The sequence below is a fragment of the Propithecus coquereli genome, unplaced genomic scaffold (assembly GCF_000956105.1).
Source record: "Propithecus coquereli isolate 6110/MARCELLA unplaced genomic scaffold, Pcoq_1.0 Scaffold153, whole genome shotgun sequence".
NCBI classification, from domain to species: Eukaryota; Metazoa; Chordata; class Mammalia; order Primates; family Indriidae; genus Propithecus; species Propithecus coquereli.
In genome coordinates, this window is record NW_012139747.1 from 1,786,105 (window position 1) to 1,802,071 (window position 15,967).

The following is a 15,967-nucleotide window of genomic DNA, read 5'->3' on the forward strand; positions in this document are numbered from 1 at the left end:
AATCTAATAAATAAACTAAGAAAAAGGAAGAAGTTTAACTCTCTGTTTGGTTCAGTTGATTATTTTTTGAACTAAATTGAAGGGTTGCTTGAATTGTTGGACAAGTTCCTTTGTGTGGTGAGTGTGTGAGTCTATGTGTTTTCCTAGAACTTGTCTGTCAGTGCAGTCAAAACTGTGCAATGTAGACACAGCTTACAAAGTGTTCTGAGAACTGATGAGAGTCAGTGTTTTAAAATCCATGGAGTCTCAGAGGTGCTGTGTAAATATAAATTGTAATTTTACTTCTTTATTGACTTTATATTTTTTCCCTTTCCCAGGGGTCTTGAAGTGCTTTTGCAATTTACAATACCATGAAAAATAAAACACTTAGGGCTAAAACAAAAGAGTCCATCTACAGCAGTGGTCCTCAAAGTGTGATCCCCAACCATTAGTGTCAGCCTCTCCTGGAAGCTTATTAGAAGTGAACATTCTCAGCCCACCCCAGACCTAGCGAATCAGAAACGGAGTGGATCTGAAGTAGGGGTTCAGCAGTGTTTTAACAAACCCTTCAAAGGATTCTGATGCTCTCTCACCTATCTGTTCCATTTCCCTAAAGAAACAGAAAGAGAGGACATACCAAGTGCCTCAAATAAATCTTAGACTTGCAGTGAGTGCTGGACAGGATGTCCTAAGGACTTTCTATTGTGATTTAATTAATATGATGATGTTGTAAAGTTCTTTTATGTGTTTTTAATTTCTTCTTTTAATCTTTGGCAATTCGAGCACTGAGTTTCAGTCAGACAAATCTGACCAAATAGGCAATGGCGGGTGGATAAAAGTGGATCACCAAAGAGAAATGTAATTAAATCTAGCAGAATACCTAGAATCCAGAATGGTCATTCTAGTTATACTAGAATGTAACTTTACAAACAAATTGGATCAACAATGCAATGAGCTGTTTACTTGGGAATTAGCTATAACAATCCAAAGCGCTCAAATCCATTGAATGCAGGTTATTTTATTCAAGTAGCATAGAAATGCTCAAGCAGCTTTACAAGATTGAGAAAGTTGTTGCAGCCACGTAAAACAAGCCTTCAGAAGAAAGGAAAGGCATGTCTCTGTCATCCTGTCTAGGATATATTGATGGGGAGACTCACAGAGCTTCCCAGGAGCATATTTGTTAGTTATGAGCATTTCTCCTTCTACTCTAGCATGGAAGGTTCCATCGTGCATCTGCCCCAGATCATAGCTCTAAAGAAGAAATACAAGGCTTACCTCTACATGGATGAAGCTCACAGTATCGGGGCCTTGGGCCCAACCGGCCGGGGTGTCACAGAATTCTTTGGAATAGACCCTGGAGAAGTTGATGTGCTCATGGGCACATTCACCAAAAGCTTTGGAGCCTCAGGAGGTTACCTAGCTGGAAGAAAGGTAAGAGAGGGACTCCTTTTGTCTGTTTAAAATCTGAACACCCTGGAGACACAGTGTGCGGGGTTTCTCTGAATTCTGTGAAAGTTTCAGTTTAGTTTGTCACACCTTAACTGATCACGGTGGCCTAGCTACAGTGGGTTCACAGCCAGGTAAGTCTCAGAATGTCAAGGAGCTCACCCTCTAATAGGGAGGAGGAGTGTGTGAAGAGTAACCACATTATAGTAAAATGACAATGCTGGTGTATGCAAGGTACAAAGTGCAAAGGAGAGGAATAATTAATTCTGCAGCGTAGAATCTGGGACCTTTCCGAATGGATGTCAGTCTTGTAGACAAATGATGGGGGGTTATGTTTCACAAACAGGGAATAACGTATTCCAAGCCACAGAAGTGACAAGGAGATGTTACAAGAACTATAAGTAGTCTGGTTTTGGTGGTATGAAAAACATAAAGCAGGTAATAGCAACTGTGGGCAAAGGTCAGATATTAAGGAGGTGGACCCTATGCTTCAAGTTGTGGATTTCAAGAGTTTTAATCAAAATGGTGATAGGATGATGAATGTACTTTTAACATATGTTCTCCGCAAAATAACTTTTTCCCACAATGTTGGAAAGACCATAGGTCAAATCTTATCATCCTCTAATATCTTCTCTAAATGCCTTAAAAATTCTGATTTGATGGGATTAGACTGTTAAGTCAGTGTTAGCCCTCAGTATCACCAAGGGGTTTGTGAATATAAAACAGTAAATGTTTGAGAGAAATTTAAAAGCAAGAGGGAAAGGAAGGAGAAAAAGAAAATCAAATATTTAAACTTGGGTTTTAGGTATAAAGGAGCCAGTTGCCTGCTCAGTTAGAAGACAGCCTTACTAAATCCTGACGGCTGTCTCAGACAAACCCACAGCAGTCCCAGAGAGCCTGTGTGACAGTGATTTGGGCTCTGCTGCAGGCTCCACACGAGTGCGTGCAGGTGGCATCAACAAAAATCCCTGATTCCTTATCCATTGTGGGGAACAGGAACAAGGGACTTTTGGTAAACCAGTTAGACAAACCAGGGAGTGCAGCAGCAAACAGTGCTGTCATTGAAAGCCTGTGATTTAAAATAACAGATTTAATGTTGGCCACTCGCCCTGCCGTGAAACGTACAGATGCTTAAAATGTTCAGAGTTTTAAGTGGTCTTTACCCTTCAATAAGCACTTTTCTTCCGGGCTCAAAGCATTGTTTTTCATCCTCCTTCCACTGGCCTGCGGGAATTAGCTGGGTAATGCTAAAAACATAGGGAATGCCCGGGATCTTACAAAATTCAGCTAAATCTGGTGAAAGGTTAAATGTTCCCTTCCTAGACTGTCGAAGCAGTAGGGATCAGAGGGTCTCAAATTTAGGAGCTCCTTTATCCCGGCTGCATTGCTTTGTGACCTTATGGTTTTGTGATTACTTTAGCAGCAGTTCTGAGCTACAAAATTCCTAACCAAGCGTAACTCTGTTTCCTGAACTAAAGGCACCTGAATAAACTGAAGCAAGCAGGTCCTTGAAATGTTGTCAAATTTGGTGGGTGTCACATTTTTCTCCTTAGAGGTCTTTCATTTGATACCCACTTTAAACAAAGGCTCGTGACCAGCTGAAATAAGGACCAGCTCACTGTGGTTCTCTCTCGTACTCTCTGTCCTGAAGTCAGTTGGAGTATTTTGAAAGTGTAGGTGCTCTTGTCTGCATAACTTGTATGCATCTGGGCTGGATACTGAGCAATTGTGAAAATTAATGCTATTTACATTAATCAGGATGCGGAAAAAGTATGTACATCTGTTCATTTTCTTGCCCTTTAAAATGCTGATTCTGTGCATATTTGGATTCAGAGGGCTGCCTCATTCATTCTTCCTCCTCTTCTTCCCCTTTCCCCTCCGGCTCCACGCTATAGTGCAGTGTTTGAATCTATCACTAGATGGCAGCAAGAATTAGCTAGTATAGTATTTATAGTGATTGGCAGCCACCACTTAGCCTTTACTGAGATACACCTATGCTATATACCATTAGCCTATACTGAGATACGCCGCCCTAAAACAGCAAGATGCAAAACCTGAAAACACAGGGCAGTTTCCAAGACCTGGAGGGTGAACAGGAGATAGGAGAGCATTTGAGAAAGCGCATGTATGTGTCATTCCCTAATGATTTAAAAATCAGCCAGATACACTCCTAATCTGGAATGGCTTGATTGAGACCATGGTAAACTCAGATAATTTGTTTTCCCTCCAGCCTAATGAGCCCATGATTTAATGGGACTTGCTCCTCTGTAGCTTTAAATTTTAAATTATGTGTAGCTTCCATTTAAATCATATATTTTATTCCCCCGAACTTTGGGTGATTTTGTGAGGAATTTTCACTTTGTGTCTATTTAAACTATGCTTTTTAACTGAAAGGCATAGGATTGGACAAACACTAAAGATTTTTGTTTTAAAAAATCTTTGTACTTATCTGTTTAAATAATTAGGGCGTAATTTTCAGAGTTTCATTTTATATATACATGCACGTGCATGTATATATCTATGTCTATGTATATTAATATATATCCTGGATATTTTGTAGTATATATATCTCAGTTTGGGGGATTACTGCAAAATATCCAGGATTCTAAACCAATGGATACAAAAGTAACAAAATTAACCATAAAAAATGTTAAAGTGCACACACTCAGACTTGACGTTTTTCTGAAACTCTAATTTCAATTTCACTATGCCCGTGAGGTTTTAATAAATCTTGAGATTTGAAAATAATCGCTTGAGTCCAAAAATACAGCAAAAGATAAAAAAAATCTGGCTCTTAATTCTCTTTGTAAATGATGATGTTAATGTTGGTGTAGAGGGACAGTAATCCCAATAATAGTATCGAGGAGGTTCTAGAAATTTTTTGTGGAGTGGGCCAATGTCAGAGCTTTCTACATTAGCAACCAGATAATTCATACAGGAGAAAAATATTTGGAAACAAACAAGAAGGAAAAATGGGTTTGGTGTGAAGGTACTACCATAGAGAATAGAGGTTTTATTTCAGCCTTATCTTTCCCGTCACGAAAGTCCTACAGATTCACCTCTGCTAACTGGAGCTTACTGCTAGGCTATGTGGCTTTCTCTTCCCACCTCATGGAAACTGCTACAATGATCTCTCAAGAGCTGCAAGATTTTGCTATTTTGCTTACTTTGAGTTTGGAGCTGCTAGAGGTGCGCTGGGAACAGCGCAACTCAGAGGATTTTTTTTTTTGTTCAAGACCTTCCCAATGAAATGTCAGATAATTACTTCTCGCCACCTATCAGAGCTCCAGGCCATAAAAGGCTTCTTTGAAGAAAGCCTGAGCTGATGGGGCTAGGTTTCTTATTTTTATATTTAAAAATTTTCATTTATCCAGTTGCTGGGAAGCTGTGGTCAACACTGCAGACCCCAAATTTTTCTCCAGGCATGGATCTTGAGTCCTCTTGCATGCTTGATGCTAACCACTGGTTTCCACAGCCTCCAGAGGCTGAGCAGAGACTCGCAGATGAATGAAGCAAAGGTAGCCCTCTTGATTGATTGCTTGCAGAGCTGGAATTCTGGAATGGGGAAGAGGGACAGGGTAGCTGAGTTTGGGGTGAGTGTTAGCCCCAGCAGGCTGCAAGCCAGGCAAAGGCAGACCCCTCAAAAAAGCCAGCTCTGCCCTGACGCCAGACCCTGGCTATATTTAACAGCTCTTTGAAGTAAATAGGGGTCAGAGAATGAGCACCAAGATGTTTATTCTAAGAGCCTCTTGTCTGATTTCCTCTCAAAAAGCCACCCTTGCCCTTGAACTCCAGGCCTATGAGCAGAGAAAATAATCAGGGTTTTGAACTTACAAATGGACTTGGAAACCTCGGTATGAGGAGACCTCTAACCCACCCTGAAGGAAGACACAACCCAGACTCGCCTTGCAAAAGACCAAAGCCAACTCTTAATTCATGGCTCATGGTGCCCAGTCGGGGAACCAAAGTAGGGAACCAGTAGCTGTGGATTAAGGCTTTCCTTGACACTCTCCAGAAGTTGCTCAAAGAGCCCCACTTTTTGAACCACACTAAAAAATTAACTCCCATTTGCAAACTCAGGCTCTGCGAGAAAGTGGACTCAGTCCAAAAAAAATAAGATTGTGGGCAAGACAGTCTTAACATTAAAAGGGAGTGATGCTGCACTGATGAGGTATTTGTGCAAACTAAGAATGCTCATGACCTTGACTTGATAAAATTTCTCAATATGTGAAGAAAAATCAGGGGTTGGGAACACTGGGACGTGCCCTTTGAGGGATCAAAGGGAGCTTTATTTTGTCTCCTTGTCTGACCTTTTTCAGCGATGCCCCTCAAGCTAAGAGAATATTGCTACGCTTGTTCCTAAGAATGCAGCCTCGCACCTCCTATGTCTTTCCAGGACCCTCACCATCCTTCCTCAGTTTCTGAAACCCCTTTGCTCTCCTTTGGACCATCAGTATTCACCAGGGCCCTGCTAAGTACCCACCGCTGTGGATTTTTAAAGATGTGTATAACCCCATCCCTGCTGTCAAGGAGGTTCCAGTCCCTTCTGGAGAAACAAGAGAGACAGACATGAAACATCTTGAGACTGATGCAATCCAATGTGTGGTTTAGTACTCCTTTACAGACTTGAATGTATTAGTAATTCTCCCCCAACTCCTGCAAAAACAATCTCTGTGGATTAAGGAAGGCACCACTGGGTTGAAAGCACAGGTTGGTCTCTGTGCTCTCCTGGGCCCCTCGCCCCGTGCATGCCAAGCTTGCTCTTCTGTAGAGAAACCTGGAGGAGTCATACAGTGTGGGGCTAAGGGCAAGGACTCTAGGGTCAAATTCTTTAGGTCCAAATCCTTGTTCTACCACCTTTGGTGAATAATTTTCTAAACCTCTCTGTGACTTGGTTATTCCATCTTCCTAAGATGTGGACCTGCCCAAAAACAGAGAATCTCGATTCCCCAGAGCTCTTCCCAATTCACCTTCATGAAGAATGGTAGGAGAAGACACCTAAGTGGGATTCTAAACTGTGTTGTTATTCTAAAGAGAAGTCAGATGATCCTTTAAAGACCCCACTGCTAATGCAGAGAGCCATTATGAGACCACTAGCTTTTCTGCAGGACATCCTGAGAGTACCAGGCCATGAGCTGGTATAGTTGAGCCGATACATGTTCTGGACAGCCAAGGTCAAGTACATGCAAATGCCAGCTCTGAGGCCCTCCTCACCTTGGCATTAGGTTATTGGAGCTTCTTGGGGTTTTCAGCGAGCTTACCTGGGGTCTGACATTTGGCCTTAGGAGTCAGGCACGCAGGTGAAAAATTGTTCCGACCATGAAGACCAGCATTCTGTAGTGTCCCAGCACTCCAAAGAGTGTTACACAAAAATTCCAATTGTCCTCTACTACCCAAGGGATAAGCAGAGCTTATCGGGTCCTAACCCATACTCTGGTTGAATTTCCCACTAACCTCTTCTCAAATTGTCCTTTGCTGACCTCTGAACATGCTGTATCAGTTAGCTTTTGCTGTTTAACAAACTACCCCAAAATTTAGTGTCTAAAAACACTACCTATAATTTAGTTCACAATTCTGCACACCAGCAATATGGCCTGAGCTCAGCTGGGAAGTTCTTTTGGTGTTAATTGGGGTTGCTTTTGTGTGACAGTTACTGGGTCAGCTGGACATTAGTTGGCCTGGGATGGCCTCAGCTGGGATGGCACTTCTTCACTCCATATGGCTCTCATCCTCCAGCAGGCTAGCTCAGGCTTGTTCATGTGGCAGCTGGAGAGGACTCTGAGAGAGCAAAAGCACTCGAGGCCTTCTGAGACAAAGGCTCAGAACTAGCACACCATTGCCGCTGCCACATTCTATTGGTCAAAGCAAGTCCGAAGGCCAGCCCAGATTTATCTGACAGATCAATCTGTGCTGATGGAAGGAGCTGCAAAGTTGAATTGCAAAGATGCATAGGCACAGGGAATCAAAGAATTACAGCCATTTTTTGCAAACAATCTACTATACATGCCTTCTGCTTTCATACATTTGTACCCTTGTTCAACTTCTCTCCTTTACCACCTCCTCCTCTAAGTTTTCTCTTTATTTGTGTTCATTTTTTAAGGCTTAATCAATCCCATCTCCTCATTGGAACCTTCCTTATCTTCTCCGGCTAGCAGGACCCTCTCTCTTTCCTCTGCATCTTGTAGCCATATTGCTATACTAGTTTGCATGTACTGTTACCTTTCATGCCATTGCTTGTCCATGGGTACAGGCATCTGTAATATTCTCAAGGGCAAGGACCACATCCGTATTCTTTGGGCACTCCTGAACCCTAAGTCAGTGCTCACACATAGTATAATCAACAAATGCTTCAGAAGTCATTTTTCCTTTACACATCTGGTTTTGCCTTAGTGTTCAACTCCAAACTTACAGCATCCTGCTCTTGTGTAGCTTCTAGGTTTTTGAGGGAGAGATTAAGAAGAATAAAATAGAAAAAATGGATAGTTTGGTGATGCCCACTGAAAGTCAGACCATATTCACCTCTTGAGCTGTGAGAGTGAAGGTCTTTTGCTATGATGGATGGGTGTAGGACTAGATGTAATTCTCACCAACACTGAGATTTATTTGCCTTCTTTTCTGGGTTTCTTCCCTTTATTTAAGGACCTTGTGGATTATTTACGGGTTCACTCGCATAGCGCTGTTTACGGTACATCCATGAGCCCCCCGATAGCAGAGCAAATCATCAGATCAGTGAAATTGCTCATGGGACTGGATGGAACCACACAAGGTAAGAGGGTCTGCAAAGAGCACAGCTCCCAGGAACTCCTCTCCCAGACCTCCCTGTCTCCCTTCTGCCTATCTTCCCCCTTCTCAAATACACGCCTTTGTCTTATTTGTAAATCAAGCCATGTGATAAATGGTACTAAAACTGCCATTAGCATACACACACAAATCCTTTATTAAAGCAAAGAAAACTTTCTAGTTAACCTCATTGTGTTCAAATTTGGATAATTTTGTGTGATCAATCATGTTAAAATGAAACAAACACTATGTGTGTGTGTGTGTGCATGTGTGTGTGTGTGTGTGTGTGTGTTTGCCTGTGCTTGCTTGGGGCTGTCACTTGTGTTTCCCCTGAGACCAAAGTAGTCAATTTAATATTTGGTTTTTTAAATCCTTTTATTTTTTATAACCAGGGATTGGGCAGGGGATAGCCACCATTGACCATTTGAAGATATAGGGACAAAACAGACACATAATAACTTTCCAGCCATTTCTTTGCCAATGGGTCACCACAGCTAAATTGTGCTACTTTGCTCGACCCAAATGAACTTAATCTTCTTTTTGAAAAATTCATTAAAGCCTCTTCGAACTCTCCTTGTGCCTCTCAGAGATAGTTTGTAGAGCTTCTACTATGTGTCACATACTGGTGGGGACACACTAATGAACAAGGCAGTTCTTGCTGCCAGGCAAGCTAGTGAGCACATTTATGGAAGCAGCAATTCGCAGTAGCCCCCTAACTGGGACTGTACAACCCACATGCCCCACCCCACCTCCCAGCTGATATGAAGCCCTCCACTGTTTAGTGCAACCTTCCAAGTCTACTATTTCAGTAGAAGGATGGGGAAATCTGTCAGTCTTCAATGTTATTGAAGCAGCAGAATACTTTATTTACATACAAATTTTATAGAAGTCGCCTATATAAAACAGATGTGAACAAGGCTGGTATGGTTGAAGTAGTATCTTTTCCTTTTTTTTTATTTTCCTTTTTTTTATTTTGCTTTTTTTTGGTTGAAGTAGTATCTTCACATACCTCCATACTGATAGCCCCTGAGGCCCTTCTCCTGAGCCCCAGTCCTCCACAGGACGCTTGTTTGAAAGATAAAACTTTCTTTTTTGCTAAAGCAGGAAAATGGCCTGCAGGAGGACTTTTTTCCCTCCATATAAAATGCAGTGATTGGTTGATCTCTAGGGTCTCTTCCAGGCTTGACTTTTGGGTTTATGACTCTGCATCTTGTTGAATGGTCTTTGTGAGAAGGGAATGGCCACCCAGCCTAGGGAGGCCTCATGGTACAAGAGGGCACCAAAGGGAGGGTCAGCCTGGAGGTGACCCTTAACCACCTTGCTTACAGCCCACTGGCCAAAATTAGTCACATGGCCACACCCCAAAAAGTGGGGGATAAATTAAAGGATCCAGATATTGGATAAGCAGGTATCTTTCAACCTTTTAAAACTGAAGCTATATGGAGTGGCATTCATTCCTACTTGAGCTTCCAGGTTGTGTGAAAGAAACAATCTGGAACCACTGGCTTTCTACAAAGTGATACGAATTATCTTCTGGTACTTGAAGTATTTCTTAATGGAAAATCAATTATTTGAGATTTAAGAAAAAAATGCAAGTTAAGTAAATTGTCTCATAATCACCAGAATTATCTATCCTTTGGTCTTGTTTTAAAGATGAGTAATTCGGAAAGCATTATTCTGAAAATTAGCCTATGCCTCAACAAGGATTTTCACTAATTTCTTACACCCTTTAGTGTAGACATTATCAGAATCAGTTGACTTACATGTACGGAACTTTACAATCATTTCCTTCCCTCCTCCGATTGGTTTACTGCTTCATTACAGACAGAACTCACTGTTCATCTGCTCACAGTTGAAGATCTGCAGAAAGATTATATTTAAAGCTATGATAATTTGTCCTTCAATAATCATCTGTCATCAATTTTTCTCGCCCTGAGGTGGGAGATATTTCCCTTGCTTCTCTCTTAGCCTTATAATTAAAGAATTATTTGGTTATTTTTTTTTAACCTCACAGTTAAAGCTTCTTATTTACTCCTCTTGCCATTTTAAGAAAAACAAACAAAAATACTATGAGAGAATACTATGTAGATGGTCTTTTTTCTCAGAGCCAAGATAGGAGAACCAGAGAGAAATACAGGACAGTTCCTTTTTAAAGAAACGAACAAAGAAAAGTAGTAGAAAAGAAAATTGACAGAATCATCAGCCAGGTTTTAGGTGGTTGTGCCTGACACATCTTTTGAAGAATTCAAAGGGACTCAGTGAGTGATCACATTGGCCTCATTTACTACGACAATGTCTGCTTTAAATAAAATGAGCAGGACAGGTTGGGAATATTGCTTTAGCTCACCCCTTTCTGCCGAGATAGACTGACTCTCAGGGCAAAGTTGTCCAACACTCAAAGGGATGCACTGTGTCATGTGGAAGCTGCTTTACAGGATCTGAGAAAGGGGAGCCCGGCTTCAAGCCTTCATCTTCAGCCCACTCCACTGCAACTGCGATTGGAGCCTTTCAAGGCTTTGTTTCGGGTTGAGTTTGGGGAGCGGTTGGCCAGATCTGTTCCTTGATGAATGTCTTCACTTTAATCTGCAATGCAAAGCCATATGCTTCAAAGAAAGGCAAGCTACAGGAATAAGGTCAGTGTTCCTTTGATGCCAAGGTTCAAAGATGAAATAGCAGTCCCATTGAAATGACAATGTTTATGCACAAACAGCCACCTTCACTCTGCAGCCAGGCTGCTTGTGGAGTTAATGCACACAGGCTGAGGGGCTGCAGGCCGGGCGTGCATTCCATATGCACCAAGGCCCTTTTAATCTCCTGGCCTGTCACTCTGTGCAGTGCAATGAGCCCAAAGTGGAAATTTGATTTCTCCATCCTAATGGATGTTGGGTGGTCCTCTGGCCAAACCAATGCTGTAAGCCCCTTAAGGGCAAGAAATGTGTCTTGAATTAATTTGGTGTTCCTCTGAGTGTCAAACTCAGTGCTCGGCTTAATAAATATGTCATGACTCAACTTCCATCTTGCTAGCCTGCTCGATTTCAGGTCAGTGTTTATGCTAAATAAGATCGTGGGATGTTTATCTCATGGGATTGGGAGCCGGAATCAGTTCCACACCAGTTGTGGCAGCTGAAGGGATGGCCTGGTGGTTGAGATTACTTTTGGAGAGGTCCAGAAAGATTGCAGCTCAGTCATTTTCTTTACCTAGACGTGGTGCAAGCAGCCACAGGAGGGTGAGCCCCATGTCACAACAACTCCCCTAAAGAAAGCATTGTCAATAGTTGTCTTATTAGTGTTTAAATCTCTGATGTACATTTTTTCAATTAATCAGCCAACATTCTTTCTGAGCTCCCAATCTCACTCTAGCCCCTTTCTCCAACTCTGGGTAACCTTTCACTTCTCAGAGAAGATAGAGGTTGGATTGTGTGGATGATTAACGGGGTGTGCTCTGCAGCCAGACTGCGTGGGGCCCAGCGCCGGGCTGGCCACTTGTCCCATCACAGGCAAGCTGCTCGCCTCAGTCCCTTCGTTGTATACTGAGGTCGTCAGAAGGATTAAATGATGCACTGTGGATAAGGCATTTAGCATGATGCTTGATATGTGGTAATCACTCAATCAAGCTGCAATTATTTTTAACTCATCCGCTTTCTTTCCTTCCTTCTCCAAATTTTCTAATAGCTTTACCCATCCTGGAATTCTCCCCTTTCCCTCAGACCATACAGCTACCTGGTACAGTTATCAGCAAATCCTGCAGCACTTCCTTTGGCTTATGTCCAAAATCTGGCCACATCTTACGTCTCCGCCACCCTTTCCATCGCCTCTCACCTGGATTACTGGAGTAGCCTCCTGAATATTCTCCTCGCTTCTGCCCTGGCCTTTTTATGGCTTGTTTCCACAGAGAAGCCAAAATCATCTTTTAAAAAAGAAAAAGAAGAAGACATAACTCAGATCGTGTCATTCCTCCACTCGGAACTTTCCAACAGCTTCCCAGCTTCCTCGGTGTAGAGTCCAGACTGTGGCCTTCGAGCTTCTCGGGATATGGTTCCCCATGTTTCCCACACCAGTCCCCTGGCTCAGCCCACTGCAGGAAGCTGGTATCCTTGCTTTTCCTAGAACGCAGGGAGCAGCTCCTGCAGAAGGGCCGTGGCACTCGCTGCTCCCTCTAGAACTGCTCTTCTGACCAACATCTTCATGGCTTAGCCCCTCGCTCCCCTCATCTCTCTTCCCTGCCTTATTAGGGAAGCGGCTCTAATCGAAACAGAATACCCTCCTGTCGAGCTCATTCTCCCTGCCTTGCTTTAGTCTTTATGCATTTTTGAGGATCTGACAAACTATACGTGTATCTGCTAATTGTCTGTTTTCTTGCACTAGACTGTGAACTCCAGGAGAGCAAGCATTTTGCCTATTTTATTTATTAGCCTGGGAGCTGTGCCTGGCAAGCACAGGTTCTCAACAGATATTTATTAAAAGAGTGGCCCCCAGCATTTTGGGCGCCAGGGACTGGTTTTAGGGAAGATAGTTTTTCCATGGACCAGGGCTGGGGATGGTTTCAGAATGATTCAAGTGCATTATATTTATTGTGCAGTCAAACCTCTCTGCTAATGATAATCTGTGTTTGCAGCCACTGCCCAGGGCTAGCATCACCACCTCAGCTCCACCTCAGATCATCAGGCATTAGATTTTCATAAGGGGCGCACAACCTAGATCCCTCACATGTGTAGTTTACAGTAGGGTTCGAGCTCCTATGAGAATCTAATGCTGCCGCTGATCTGACAGGAGGTGGAGCTTATGCGGTGATGCAAGCGATGAGGAGCGGCTGTAAATACAGATGAAGCTTCGCTGGCTTGGCCACTGTTCACCTCCTGCTGTGCAGCTGGTTCTTAACAGGCCATAGACTAGTACTGGTCTGCAGCCTGGGAGTTGGAGACTGCAGTATTAAAAGACAGAATTCTTCTCTTTCTTTTTTAATCTCAGCAAATAAACAACTCTGATCTCATTCGCATCTCTGAGCTTGATTCTTTTTCTTTCCACCTTCTAAAGGCACTGGTCCCATTTCTCAACCATGAACTTGTTGGTTTCCCTCATCTTCACCCTTCTTCCTCTTCAAACAGCCACAGAGCCTCATCCCTTCCATTGCAGCAAACCTTCTCAAAAGAGTGACCTATCCATGCCTGCTTCCTGGCCTCCCTCCCCATGCTCTTTCCGGCTCCTGTGGCCTGTCCCCTGCCCCTTTGCTAGGTGGACAAAGGTCACTGTCCTTTGTGTATCTACCCTCCTTCTTCTCCTGTCAGAGGAGACTTGACCTCTCTGCATCATTGTCTCTCTTTGAAAACAATCTTCTCTTAGTTGTAGAGATGCTCTTCTCTTCTGGTTTTTCCTCTTATTTTTCTGTTTTTTCTTCCTCCCCTTTCCTGTTAGGCCTCTTCTTCTGTCTATATTTGCCAGAATCCCATCCTTGTTCTCTTTATCTTTCCCTCTGCCTGAGTACCCTCACCTGTTGCCTTTCTTTTATATAGAACCATGCTTCAAGCTTGAGCCTGTATCAGAATCACCTGATACAGGTGAGGAGGGGTTAAAACAGCTTGCTGGCCCCACCCCACCCCCAGAGATTCCTGCATGAAATGCTTGTTGAGGTTCTAACCAGCCCCAGGTGATGCTGAAGCTGCTGGTCCAGGGCCATCCTTTGTGAACCACTGCTGTATAATAACCTGCAGTCATTCTCTCCCTCCCATCAGACACGAATGGGATTGTGGATTCGTTATAACCAGAAACCGTCGTATCTCCATATCATCTTTATATCACTGGCGATCAGCACAGTGCCTGACACATGATAGGCCTTCAACACATAAAATTTTTCAAGTTCGATTGAAAAGAAATATGTTAAATCTTAATTGTGGCATAATGTAGATGCTTATAAAATATCTGTTGAGGGCCATCTTTTCATCAAAAGACTTGAGCAGAATCTGAATACTTAATATCATCCATCTGAATAACTGAACTTGCTCACCAAGGTCAACCTCTTCCTTGTAATTCTTGCCTGTGTGCATGTCTAGTTTTGCTCATTACATCGATATGCCATTGATGGTAGGAAAGTTGTCCATGTGTCCCCAGTCGTCATTTCGCATTTCATGAAGATGGGAGGGAAAGGGTGATTATAAGGTCATTATACAAGGTGGTTCTCAAAGGGTGGTCCCTGGAGCAGCAGCTGCAGCATCACCTGGGCTTGTTATAATAGAACTGCAACAAAGTATTTCTGAATCAGAAGCTCTGGGAGTTGAGGTCAGCAATCTGTTTTAACCATCCCTCCAGTTGATTCTGGAGCAGGCTCAAGTTTGATAAGCACGTTTCTATGTAAAGGAAAGGAAACAGGTGAGAGTACTTGTGCAAAGGAAAACCAAACAGAACAAAGGATGAAATTCCAGCCAATGCAGACTAAGGTAAAGGACCTAGCAAAAAAGGAAGAGGAAGAACAGACAGAAGAATAAGAGAAACCCCAAAAAAGGAAAGCATGAAACATGTTTTGATCCAAAGCTTTAAACCTCTGCTTAAGTCAAAACTTCAACCCTGTTCACTCAGTTACTACAAGCATCTCACCTGTGCTTCCTAAGACCTGCGACCACTTTGGCAATAGGAATAACAATTTGCCCATGAAGTGCACGTGCTTTTATATAACTTTTGAAATATGGAAAGTCATTAAGAGTTATGGTCACAACATTGATTATATTATTTGATTTGATAGTAGGCATCTGACAGAGATATTGCCATTTCTTTAATAACTTGGATGGATAAGGTAGTATTTATTATAATTACTTAAATTCTTTTTCTCTTTAATCCATCTTCAATTGGTAGAATAAATTTGATGAGAAAGGAAATCCCCAGTGGACAACATTGCTAAGTGTTGATTTATTATAGGAATAACTTATGACAAAATATTTCATATTCATAACTTGGAAAGAATGGCCTCTCCTATAATTATGTGGGATCTGGGTGGTTTTGCACTATAATTATCACCTTCCTTTTGACTACTCATCTTCCTGCCATGATTGTTACAATTTTGATGACATGGTATTGAAACGATATTGGCACTTTTTTGAGAAGAGATTATCTGCTCAACCTGATATATCTTTTGAATATCAGATACTAAGTTTCTCATTATTCTTTAAATTTCATATCAGGATAAAACAGCAACTACTTATATATCTCATCAAACACTTGCCTTGCCTTCTTGCTAATGTGCAGTTTTTAGATCTGCAGACCCATTTATCTGAAGATCTAAATTCTTGGATATTTTAGAATTTCTGTGTAACATCAGTCTTTTTAAATGTAAAACTTAATGAGAGACAGGAATAGTTGGAGTGATTCTAGCTATGACTGACAGGCCAGTACTTAAATTTGGATTACTCTATTGGCTAGCTCATTCCTTATTTCATCAAAATGGCTATAGGAAAAAAATCATAATGTCTGTGATTTAATCAAGTCTCTCCCAGCTATTACTTCAGTGCTGGGCTGGTGGGATAATCATCAACTTTCTGAATCACAAAACCACTTTTTTCAATTAGATACATGCAAACGTTTGATTCATTTATAATCAAGTGGCCAGTAATGTCTGTAGAAAGGAAAACAGAAACGAAAAGTTACTTACAAGAGAAAATAAATACAGAATTCCAATTCCTAATGTATAATATCTGGTTTTAGTAGAATACACCTGCACCATTGCTGGTAAAATCTCTTATGCTTAAATGATAAATTTAGGAAAAATGCAATTCTC

General features: G+C 42.0%; 1 protein-coding gene across 1 annotated transcript in view; it reads left to right on the plus strand.

Annotated features, from left to right (window-relative positions):
* Window positions 1-15,967, plus strand: part of SPTLC3 (serine palmitoyltransferase, long chain base subunit 3) — a 151,960-nt gene that overhangs the window by 107,454 nt on the left and 28,539 nt on the right. Inside the window, exons 8-9 of the mRNA XM_012640440.1 lie at window positions 1,191-1,410; window positions 8,065-8,191. Coding sequence (XP_012495894.1) covers window positions 1,191-1,410; window positions 8,065-8,191 — 347 coding nt within the window. The remainder of the gene's footprint in view (window positions 1-1,190; window positions 1,411-8,064; window positions 8,192-15,967) is intronic.